Here is a 12,617-nt window from a genome sequence, read left to right on the forward strand (position 1 = left end):
AAATGCAATTACAGTACAATACGATACAAGGAGCCAGGGGGAGTCAGTGCTGCCACCTTCTCTAGTGCATGCTTATTGTTACAGTTTTCCCAACAACACCCTGCAGTCCTTAGAACTGGCTGCCAGGAAGTTGTGTACTTGGTTACAGACAGCAGAGATAGTTTGGTCCAGGTGTTTGAATGCTTTTTTGAAGGGTTACCAATGGAACTTACCTAGACACACCTCCTCTTTCTGTGGCCCACCCAGAGACCTCAATGTTCTCGCTTCACCTCTGTCAGGTAAATGCACTCAAAAGTCCTGACTAGGATAACATGGGTGGAACGCGTTACAAACTAATTTTTTTTCTTCATTGCACATTTTGGTAATTCTCAAAATATGAATGGCACCCTTTCCTCATTAAAATACAAGACCATTTTTTTTTTTAATAAATTTATTGTTAATTACGAATTCACCATTGGCATACACATAAGAAGCGTCATTCATTTTATTAACAATTAGCTCTGCTACTATTTGCCTGCAGAAACAGCATTAGGTCAACACTATAGCGCAGTCAATGACTAACCCTCAATGAGAGTCGGAAAGATGCCTGACCTGTTCTCTTTCCTTTAGGGCCAGCCCATCCCAGACTTCATAAATCTAGCTGTAATGTCTGATGCACCCCGTACGGTGAATACCCGGTGTGGCACTCTGAGCCCTATCATGAGGTGCTTTGCTGACTCTAGCAAAGGCGAACGTTTGTTTTTATTCACCTGCAGTGCATAGGGTGAATTAATTTAACACAAAGGGGTCTATTTTCTAAGATTTAAAACAGTGTTTACATCACAAAAGTGACACAATACGCTAAATCTAGTTTCACCTATTTACTTTCTAGCGTAAAACCTGTTTTACGCTGGAAAATAAGTTATGCGCTGCTTTGCATTACTTAGTGCCAAGGGGGCATACAGTCACGGCTGGCATGGCTCGCGGATGCAGGTCGGGCGTGGGGACTATTGACACACGGGGGAAGGGAGATCGGAAATAAAAAAGTAAATAAACTTACCTCAAGGCCAGTTCCTGCATCTTCTCTGCTCCTGCTCTCCTGCCTCCGACAGGAACAGGAAGAAGGCAGCCTGCAATGCATGTTGTGATTGGTCTGAGCGCTGTGACACAGCACTCAGCCAGAGGCTGGAGGGGTGGACATGATCTCCATACAGGCTGTAATGCAGCCTGCATGGAGAACAGGGAAGTGCGCATGACTAGTTTGGGCGCCCGAGAGGGCCGACCAAACAGTCATTGCACACTTAGGAGCGGGCAAACCACTCCTCCCCTGCCCAGCTTGGAGAGCAGAGCTGACCCACCCACCAAAGCAGCAGGACACAAAACATAAAATGACAATAACTCTAAAGTTATTGTCATGTTCAGCACAAAGGGCACTGGGATGGGAGGGAGTAATGACCCAGGCCACCCCCCTCTGGGAGACCCGACGCTTGGGCACATTGACCAATACTAAGGGTTTCAAACAATGGGACCTCATTGGCATCTCCAAAATAGGAGATTTAGGGGTAAAAGGAGAGATTCTGTCCTTTGCAAAACTGAGGGGAAAATACGGGATGGCAGCGTCGGAACTCTATATATACAATCAGACACGCACTCCAAAGTGCTATCCCCCAGACACTCAGTTAGCAGAGACCTCACCTCTAGAGGACAGAATCCGCACGGAACATATGGAAAGAAAGGCCATTTCCCAGACATATCGTAAATTGATAAACAACCAACTAGACCCCATGGTACCACTGAGGGAGCTGTGGCAAGTGGAAATTGGGGACATGAAAGACTCAGATTGGATGGACGCGTTGGCGGCGGCCCGGGAAGCAGCGATCCCATCTAGGCTTAAAATAATTCAACTCAAGGTGCTTCACTGGATATATTACTCGCGCACTACACTGCAGAAACTTTGTCACGCACCTGACTCACTGTGCCTTAGAAACTGCGGTCACATAGGTACATTTTACCATTTAATATGAGAATGCCCACACATACAATTCTACTGGGAAAGGGTGCTGAATACGATGTCCGAGGTGGGGGGGCTGAAATTCCACTAGATCCCCAAAAAATGCCTCCTGAATGCTCGGGAGCCTACAGATTTGAACTACAGAACTGGGCTACGTTAGGGATGACGATTGCCAAAAGGAACATAGCCAGGAATTGGGGTTCTGAAGTGCTCCCTACGCTCCAACAATGGGAAAGGGATATGGATGTCGTGATGGTGGCTGAGAGGGCAATATACATCCATAGAGGATGTCCTAAAAAATGGTCCAAAATATGGGGAAGATGGAATGAATTTAGGGGGAATGTGTGCGAACCTCCACAGAGTGATGTGACCCTTGAGACTAGCCCGTGACCACTGCTGAGATGAGATCGGGGTGAGGTGGGCACAAGATATCGGCAAAGGGAGGGAGGGAGAATAAAGGGATTACTGTCAAGTGATGTATCTCTACTATAATTAGCCATGATGAGATTGAGGTGTTTACCGTAATATGTGATGTGTACAAGCAAACACTGATGGAGAGATTGACTGTACTGTTTATAAAGATATCAATGTACAAAATGTAATAAAAACAAATTTAAAGTTATTGTCATGTTATGTTACTCATTGCTTAAAAGCAGTGGGAGGATGCTCCTCCGCCGTAGTGGAGAAGCCGCCCCTGGCGGCATACCATGGGTGGTGCATGGGCATTCCCAGGTTTAGTGTCAGAAAATACCGCCAATTTCAGATAGGTGCTATGAAGGAGAAATGATTTAATTTCTCCTTTCTTTTCTGACTTTACATGTGTGCTGCACTGTACAGCACACTTACAAGGTGGTAAAAAAGGTTTAAAGTTAGTCTAACCATAGCATTTTTTACTGGAATCTGTGCTAGACTCATGCAGACACCCTTACACTATGGTGCAAAGGTGTGTCCGTGTCGTGCAGCCGCACATTTCTGTTCTGGCACTAGGGAGAGAGGAGAAAAGTGCCATAGTTCTGTAAATATGGTACTCTCCTGGGGGATTATTTACAAGACCCTTGCGCTGCCGGTGCATCACTTTTTATATGTGAAAACATGACGCACCAGTGTCGCAAGCAGCTTGTAAATAAGCCCACTGCTCTCTTCTACTCACGCAGCGCAGTATTTATGGCTGCTGCACTGCGCTGCGTGATAAACTGTTAAATCTGTCCGGAAAGTTCTCCGAGTTAGAACTTTTATTTCAGCCTGTAGGGCGCAGAAATAGTGAGGAAGGTTTGCCTCTTTTTGCACCAGAGCTGTGCTGCCTGAAAATAAAGAACTAAATCAGAGAAATATAGAGTTAAATTAATTTGCTTTATGCACTGCAGGCGAATAAAACGTGTGCTCGACTATACACAGAACCTGCACAGCCCATCATGAGAAAACCCTATGTTTCCTGCTTATAGGGTAAAGGTTGTCAGGCAAATTCCTCCTATTTGGATGCTCGACTACATTTTCGGGGGCTATTTGGTTTGATCACAGGATGACTGGAGGGGATCAACAATTACAGAGGGGCTTTTATCAGTACAGGCTAATATAAGTGCCCCAGGCGTGCTTCAAAAGGCTCATATGGACGGGCCAAATTTGCCAACAGTACAGGCAATTGTGTGCAATGGAACATCCTGTGTGATCCTCTAAACCTGGTAAATCAAAAACTCTAGAAAACGCTAGTGATAGGAAATTTCAGATTCATGCACCTTCTATCTTTGGTCTCTTTGCCGAGGCTTCCAGCAAGCCAGTTTGATGATGATTATTTTTAGATGCTGCTATACCACAGTTTTTATTGCAAATTCTGCATTGTGTCATACATGTCACAATGCACTCTTACACGACAGATCAAACAGCTCCCTGCCTTTAGCAAGAATTTTAGCCAGCGACTAAGAACTGTTAGCTATCACAAGTGTGATACCGGTGAGATGAGAGTTGCACCTCGGAGCCTTTTGAAGAAGAGACCTGAGTCGACATATGCTGCCAAGAATGCTCACGTTGTCATTCACAGACCATCATTTTTGTGGTGGAGACTCCAACGGTGTCTAACCTTCTCCTAGCAAATCTAAGCACCTTTGGTGAAGCATCACAGACAGTTTTCACACCATTAGCGTCAGCAATCCTTTCGTAATCGGTAGAGTCTGAACGGAAGACTATGGGCCTAAAATGACTCCTGCTTCAAAGGGAAGAGCATTCCTATACAGAAGCAAAGACAGCTGGGAATTTACAATATGAAAGCCAAAGGGTCCCATGTTGAAGCCCAGACCCCGAAATCACTATTAGTACTGCTTGATTTTGCGATGAGATATGAAACCGTTAGTGGCCGGGGTTGATGGGATTCTGCAGGGAGAGTCGGGGTCCCTTTCGAAGTCCTCTGGGCTGTGGGTTTATACTGCTGCTGCTCAAAATGTCTATTTCTTGACTTTGGCGTCGTAGGTTCCAGCGTTCTTGTAGGCCCCCACGTAGCCAGTGTTCTCCACCATGGTCTCACGCCCACTCTTGCCTCTGCCCTTGCCAGTCTCATCAAAGCGCTCCTTGTGTGAGCCAGTGTACTTGCTGGGGTCCGTCAGCCGCTCCACCGTCTTTGCGCTGGTGGCTTTCTGTGGGGAGGCAAACAAACACAAGTGAGACGAGAGCAAGGCAGCGCTCTTCTACGTCACGACTCGGCAACAGCATAGCAATGCGAAAACAGCGCATGACCAGGGCTTTAAGTGGGTTGAAAAAAGTGTGTTTGTGTGGGGAGAAGGGCCTCTGTAATTGAGGGTGTGGCCAAAATATATAAACTATATCTCTGTGACTCCCATAGTGTGCCAGCCAACCAGTATTTTGGTTCCTCTCTGTTATTGCATCCAGGTATGTAACACAACAACTGGAATACACCTAAAACCTGTCAAGGCTATTGGCTTTGTCTGAGATTGCTAGCTGTTTAAGATAAACGAGGAACAACAGTGACTTAGTTGCAAATGCAGCCGTGGCCGCTGCAGGTAAGAGAGGTGGGGCTGGCTGGGGGGATTTCGATAGACGACCAAGAGGGAAAATTCATTCTTTATTTAATTTTCCCTTGTGGTCATCTCGCGAAATCCCTCTCCAGCCAGCCCTACCACCCCACCGCTCTTACCTGCAGCGGCCGCGGCCGCGGCTGGGCAAATAATCAATACTGAAAATCTTTCAATTCTGAAATTGTTAAACTGTGAATTAAACACTACTGAGGCCTGTGAAAGGGTTACTGGTTTTCTGTGTGTTTTATTAACTCCTGTTATGTTCAGTCTATCTTAGGCGTGTATGCCTTTTTTTCTCCACCTCTCAGTGAACCTCATATCTTGCACCTCATCTCTTTCCTCTTCAGCACCCTCTTTTCACTCTTTCCTGAATGCACTACCTTGCATCTCCCTCACTTCACTACCCCAACACCTAACATACCTACTTACATGTAAGCACAGCATTTTCTATTATTTTCACCTTGTCATTAATATTTTGATAACTGTATATGTCATTCACACACAGAATCACAATTGCAACTGGATTATATGACTATTGCTCTTTGCTCTGTGGGCTCTGCAGATAGGCAAGGATTGGGTGATCATGAATTCTGACCACCTTTCTGACCCACTGACAGGCACTGTGAGAAACTCGCACTGTCTCAACTCCAGACCTGCCAATCGTGGCCCGTAATGAATATATGGAGGCAACTAAGTTCATAGTATGCTCTATTTAATAGCAATGCCATTAGGTAATGCAAGAATAAGAATAACGTGAAATATGAGTAGGAACTAAAACGCTGACATGGATTATTTTAAAATTTGTGACATTCATTGATCAAAAATTGATCAATGTTTTTGCCATTACAGTTAAGGACATGAATATATGGCCCAACATGCACCCACTTCAATGTCCATTTTCTAATTACTACCTGGTCTGAGACCTGGAGGGACCCATCTCACTTAAAGCCCTAGACGTGTCAACTGGTGGTGCCACAACCATCTCATACAGGTCCATATAAACATTTCAGTATCCTAGGGGCTCACACATTATAGCAGGTGCAGATGTTTGGCCAATATACTGTGACATGGATCCACATCATTCTTCTTCACAAAACAACAGCAGCAAATAATGAGAAATAAAAACAAAACAAAAGTGTAGCTGACAATAAAAGTACAAGTAAGGATATGTTTGTTCAACTACCTACTGGAAAATCATGGAATTATAGGACATAGGCTGTCCAGAACATAACTTTGAAGTCTCTTGGGTATGACTATCATTCTATCACCATAAGTGTAGTTGGAGAACTTTCAATCAATATAGGAGAGTCCAGTACAGTACTATTGAACTTAATACTGGTTGTAGATTTACAATGTCCAGATGCACACTCTGTTGAAGGACACTGTCTAACATCAGAGACATGCACACACTTATCGTTCACCCCCCTTGCTTAAACAATCTGTCTACACTCATCCTCAACAGAATCATACCAAATATCATCATCTTCCTTCTCCTTTAAATTTTCCTCAGTTGGAAACTTGCTATTCTGTTATAGTTCCACCACTTGTCATCATGTGTACACACAGAATTCTTCCACATTTTCATTACCCAGAAGGGGTCTATAAATATTATTTTTGTTTATAGTGAGGATTATGAATTTCAACTATGTCTCATACCATGAAGTTGGGTGACAGCTGTTATGTGAATCATGAAACCTTTGTTTGATTATTTTTGATGTAGCTGGATACAGATCTTCTTCTGTCCTTGATATACAAATCCCTATTGCTTCATTCATACCACAAGGGCATCCATGCTGGGCAAAGTATGGAAGAAAACAACCCCCCCATAAAAGGAAAATCCGGGTCTTGTGTGTTGCAGAATAAGGTGTTGCCGCATGTGCCCAAATCATAGATTGAAAATCCTCATGCAACTCATACTTATTAGCTAGCACCCATTGAACAGAATTTTTGAAAATACAGTTGGTTCTTTCTGCCTGCCGTTAGCTTGAGGATAGTATAATTACATTATTTTATGTTTAACACCAGTGTCACTCTCAAAATGTGCTTACCAGATGATGTGAAATGTACCTTTTAAGAATTATACAACTTTTTTGGTGGTTGGCTCTTCTGCGACACTCAACACAAACCAATTAGAAAGCAATCAGTGACAGAAATAATGTACAATTACTCTTTGTCCAGTCTGTTGAATGGTCCCATGAAGCTCATTTCAAATGTGTGTGATGCAGAAATTAGATTATCAAAAGTTCCAAGTTGTTCCGCCATATGTCTTAATAGCCTTATCGGTCATACTGCAGATATTACAAGACTGAGCATATATGTCAACATCATTGTCACGGCTGTCTACAAGGACCTTTGCCTTAGCCTACATCTTTATCAACGTACACCGCAAATAACAGTGATGAGCCTGTGCAAAAATATTTCATTTTAACTTGGTCTGGGGTATAATCAAGAACTTTCTGCAGTGCAACCCATCCGCAACTAATAGTTCCTCTTTGATTTTTCAAAAGTGTTGCATTGAAATGCTAAGAGAATTCTCTCTAGGCAACCCATGTTTAGCTAACTGCTTTACGTCACATAATACATTGTAGTTGGCTTATTCCCTAACCCACTCAGACATCTCTGCCCTTTTTCTCCTTCATGTCCACACTCGCGATAATACAGGTTTGCGACACATCATCAGTTTCATCCCTATCATCTTTTATGTGAAATCTGGAAAGATAACCTGCTCATGCATTTTTGTGACCTAGTAGGTAATGCACTTCAAATTGAAACTCGTGGATACGTGATGCAAGCCTGCTTAGTCTAGTGGACAATTTGAATTGTTTTTCATCCTTTGTGCTGATCTAAGAACGCCGTGATTCCAATTAGAGAAATCATAATTTCATAGTGTCTTTTGTTTTGTTTATTATTGGTTACGTGTGTTTAGTAGAGAGTTTATACAGTCTAATGATTTATTTTTTGTCACATATTGTTAAAGTAAAATGGGAAGATGATCTGAAGGTGTTCTGTGCTTTTCAGGGGATCTTCTAATAAACTTTCTGTTTTTCTCTTTAGTGGAAGGAGGATCCTTTGTCCTTGGCCTGGCCACTATACATAGCACCTAAAGCCAGATCGTTGTTAATGACACAGTGTTGCACGTCTGAGAATGTAATATGTTTCTGCTAATATTGTGAGTTTGTTTCTAAGGTGTGTTTTGGTGTTGATCATGAAAGTGCATTTGATTTGGCTGTACATTGCAAATTATATGGCTTTGATACCTTGTCATGTAAACTATTTAAGGGGTAAAGTATCCCCTGCCATAAATTATAAAGCTATTGCAAGTTACCAAGAAGTTCTGTGAGCATATAAAAGAATGAAGCTGAAGGCCAAGATTCTTTATAAGGTTATGAAACTCCAAAGTGACTTGCAATATCATTTTAACATATGGCAGAAGGCATTTTATTTTTTCTAATATATACTCACATTATTACCCATCCCACTACTTGCTTAAACCGTCTTGCTCCTTCATATGAAAGAGATAGAGTGGTTGCAAATAAGAAGAATAAAAGCAGAATATGTAGTGCAAAATTAAACACACCCAAAAGCAGTATTTTTTAAATCAATTTTATTGTTTTTTCTTTTTGCAAAAAATTAATGTTGTTACATCTCCATATTAACAGGTTGACTCATTTGTTACAGAAGAGTCTATCCAGTCAACAGTTATCAGATGCTAAGCGGAAGGGTTGATACATATAGGGCATCAAAATCGGTAATATTTGCATTCAAGCGTAAAATTTATTTATTTATAAAGTTACCACCGAACAACAAACTGTTTGGAAGTGAGCCTGTAACGGAGTCTTAGGGGTCTATTAGGGCAGCGGTCATCTACTCGTGATTGCAACCCAGAAAACCGTCAGTCCCATTAGCATGGCGGTGACCACCGCAGCGGTGAGATTGTCCGCCCTCCACTTTTCCAGCAGTAGCAGTCTGCACACTTGCCTAGCGGGCGGAGCGGGACCGCTAAAATGGGTCCGGTGCAGGGCCAGGCTCCACCAGCATGATTAGGATGCTGGCGGTAACCGGCCTTTCCACGGCGGTGGAACCGCCATGGAAAGGTATGTGGAGAATGTCTCCGGGGGCCCATTGCGGGCCCCCAATGTGTTTTGGGGGTGTGTGGCTGCACTGGGGGTACCCCCCTACATGTCCCTGTACCAGGTGGCAGGCACTGCGGAGTGCCTGCCACCCAGTGCAGGGATATGCAGGACATGCTTTTTTGGACATCGCGGCGGTACTGCTGGCAGCAGCAACTGCCACAATGTTAAATACCGTGATCCGATCGCCGCGGTTGGATTTCGACTGCGGAGCATACTAATTGGCCTGGCGGTTATGCCGCGGTCCTAGCGGGTGGTGTTTTCCCGCTACCATGGTGGTCGGAGTGATTTTCCGACCGCCATCCTGATGGACCCCATAGTGAGGTTGTCAGGCAGGATTTGCAGTCAGGAAGACAGTCACTGTCATATAATCAATTATTTCAAGTCCATGCAATTCAACACAGGGAGAGGTTTGACACCTGAATACAAGCCAGTAGGGATAGGCAGGGGAAGGACTCAAACGGCAGTCCCAGGAGGGATTGTTAGTTATTCAGATCTGTCATTCACAGGGGCAATCGTCATCATCAGAGAAGAGGATCTTATGCTCCTTTACAAGTGTCTGCCATTTGAGTATGTCTATTCTTAGTTGAGATAGATTGAAACAATGGTATGTAGTGTAATTGTGCACTATATGTTGCTTTTGGATGTCTGACCAAAACCCAGATGTCGGACCAAAGCCTGGATATGGGGTATTTGAGTTGCTTTGGGTGATTGTGGTAAAGGGTGTCTATATTGTAGTCATTGTAGGTCGTGTGCTGGTTTGCATTCAGACAGAGAGAGTAGCCAAACTAAAAGTAGCTAATACTCACAGCAGATTTTCTTTTATAAACTATTGTGGGCTGAGTAGTCAGCCTTTCTTGTCCTTTGGGAGAAAAGCATAACATGGAAAGCATAGGAAAGGCAACTCAATCTTCCCAGTGACAGATTTTGATTGCTCTACTTTTGACTTCAGCGTATCAAAACACAGCAGGGCCATACATCCTATTGAATGGCAGTGAAGTGCTTTCCTAATCTGGGTATACGTTTTGGTGTAGTTGGTAGCCTGGTGCAAGAGGAAAAGAGAATTTTTTTTTTCTACCTGTAAACCTTCATGGTGAGTCAGTGTCCAGCCCTTCAGTTTCACTGGTGGGTCATTATGCCTGGATGGTGGGACCTTATGTCTGGCTGAGGGGCCCCATGTCTGGCAAGTGATACAGCTCCCTGACTGGTGAGTCCTGGAATTGGTCCTGAAGCCCGACATGTGGGTTCTGAGGTCCAACACATAGGCCCTGACGTCTTACAAGTGGGTCCTGAGATCAGACATGTGTGACCTTGAGTCCAGCCAAGTCTGTTTCTAGTGGTTTGTTTTTTCTAGGTGGTGAGTTCACCTGGTTGGTCTTATTGTCCTGTGATTGATTCAGCTTGTGGGTCATGGGAGCTGGATGGCTGATCCAGGTTTTGGGCGGTTGGCTCTTGAGGTATTTTCAGTGGGAGCTAATGTCTGATTAAAGTGAGCTGAGATCAGCTGGTGGAGACAGAGGACAGTTTATGGGAGCTGAAGCTCAGCTTGTGAACACTAAACTGGTGGAAGCTGAGGTCTTGCTGCTGGGCTCTGTGATGTAGCTGGTGGGAAATGAAGTCTATTTGTTGAGTATAGAGACAGTTTTAGGAACCACCATCATGTATAGATGTGAGATCTGATTTCTGGCTGGGGAATCATGTGGCCTGTCAAGTAACACATGAGGTCTAGTAGGTAGGCCCATAGGCTCATCTGGTAGGAGCCAGCTTCTGGCTGATATGCTTCTGTGGTTTGGTAGGGTGCTGTCTGAGATACAGCCATTGAGTTATTAGGTGTAGTTAAAAGGTACCAACGTCAGAAACTTGGTCATGAGGCCCAACCCTTGGATCTTCTGGTTCGGTGGTTTAATTAGTGGGTTATTGATTCAAGTGATGGACCATGAGGTCCTCCTGGTGGGAGACGAGGCCTGGCTGAAGGATTACAAGGCCTGGCTAGTAGGATATAAGGCCTGGACAGTCCTCAGGATAGCTGAATCCTGTGGTGGGAGACAAGGTCTGAGTGGTGGGTGGTGAGGTCTTGTTGGTCATAGGTGAGGTTTGGCTGGTGCCAGCTAAAGATGTAAAGCCCAAGTTCTTATGGTGGAAGCCGAGGTCCTTCTGGTGAAAGCTGAGGTCCTTCTAGTGGGAGCTGAGGTGTGTCTTGTGGATGGTAAGACAATTCTTGTGGTATGTGAAATTTGGCTGGTTAGAGGCAAGGTATGGCTGGTGAGAAGTGAGGACTGGTTGGTGGTGGACAAGCTCAGAATGCTGGATGGTGAGTTCTGGCTGATTCATCCTGAATACCTGAAGCTGTGCTCGTTTTGGTGGAAGTTGAGGTCCTTCTCATGAGAGCTGATGTCTGCCCTGTTAGAGGTGAGGTCTTGCCAGAGGGAACTAGGGGTTAGCTGATGGAATGGAAGGTCTGGCTGGTTGATGACAAAGTCTGGCTGGGGCCTCCTTAATGCTCAAGCTGTGATCCTTCTGATTAAAGACAAGGCCATTTTGGTAAAACCTAGGGTCCTTTTTGTGGTGGGAGATGAGGTCCTTATGGTGGAAGGTGAGGTCCTTCTGGTGGCAGCTAAGTTCTGTCTTGTGGGAGGTAAGGCAATGCCTGAGGGAGGGAAGACATGTATAATTGGTGGGCAGGGCAGGATGGTGGGATGTCCAGTTTAGCTGATGGGAGATAAGGTCTGGCTGGTGAGTGGTAAGGTATGTGCTTGAGGAACCTTTGTTGGGAGATGGTCTTTCTTGTGGGATACAAATATTGGCCAGTGGGTGGCTTGGTTTGACTGGTTGCAGGGGAGATCCAGCTGATGGGAGGTGAGGACTAACTGGATATTAAAAAACTATATGGCTAGTAGGATCAGTGGTCCAGATGGTGCATCCAGAGATTTGTCTGGTGAATCCAGATATGAGTCAGGTTGTCACGAGGTCTAACTGATGGGTCCTGACTGTTGGCAGCTAATATCCAGTTACTGTGTGCCGTGGTCTGTCCGGCGGGATATGATGTCTACCTCATGTGCTTAGAGGCCCGATCAGTGGGTCCTAATGTCTGTTTTGGTAGTATGTGTAGTCTGATATGTGGCTCCTGATATCCAGCAGGTTGGTCCTAAGTTCCAGCTGGTAGGAGCTGAGGTACGCATGAGAGGCAGTGTTTGGCTGATGGAAGAGGAGGTTTAACTAGTGGAATCTGAGGTTTTGGCTGACGGAAGGTGAGATTTGGCTTGTCAGGGGTAAGGTTTCACTGGTGGGAGGAGAGGTCTGCATGGAGTGTCCTGGGGACCTTTTGGTGGGAACCGAGACTTATTTTGTGCAATACAATATGGTGCAACTGGTAGGCTTCTACGGTTTGCCTGCATAGTCACTAGGTATGTCAAGAAGAGCACAATGTCTAGCTGGTGGGTTCTGAGGTCTGGCTGTTTGGTCAGGTATCTTAGA

At 44.6% G+C, this 12,617-nt stretch overlaps 1 protein-coding gene across 1 annotated transcript in view; it reads right to left on the reverse strand.

Annotated features, from left to right (window-relative positions):
- Positions 1-412: 412 nt before the first annotated feature.
- Positions 413-12,617, reverse strand: part of TPPP3 (tubulin polymerization promoting protein family member 3) — a 216,888-nt gene continuing 204,683 nt past the window's right edge. The window contains exon 4 of the mRNA XM_086945204.1: positions 413-4,614. Coding sequence (XP_086801330.1) covers positions 4,426-4,614 — 189 coding nt within the window. The 3' untranslated portion in view covers positions 413-4,425. The remainder of the gene's footprint in view (positions 4,615-12,617) is intronic.

Source organism: Lissotriton vulgaris, chromosome 12 (assembly GCF_964263255.1).
Source record: "Lissotriton vulgaris chromosome 12, aLisVul1.2, whole genome shotgun sequence".
NCBI classification, from domain to species: Eukaryota; Metazoa; Chordata; class Amphibia; order Caudata; family Salamandridae; genus Lissotriton; species Lissotriton vulgaris.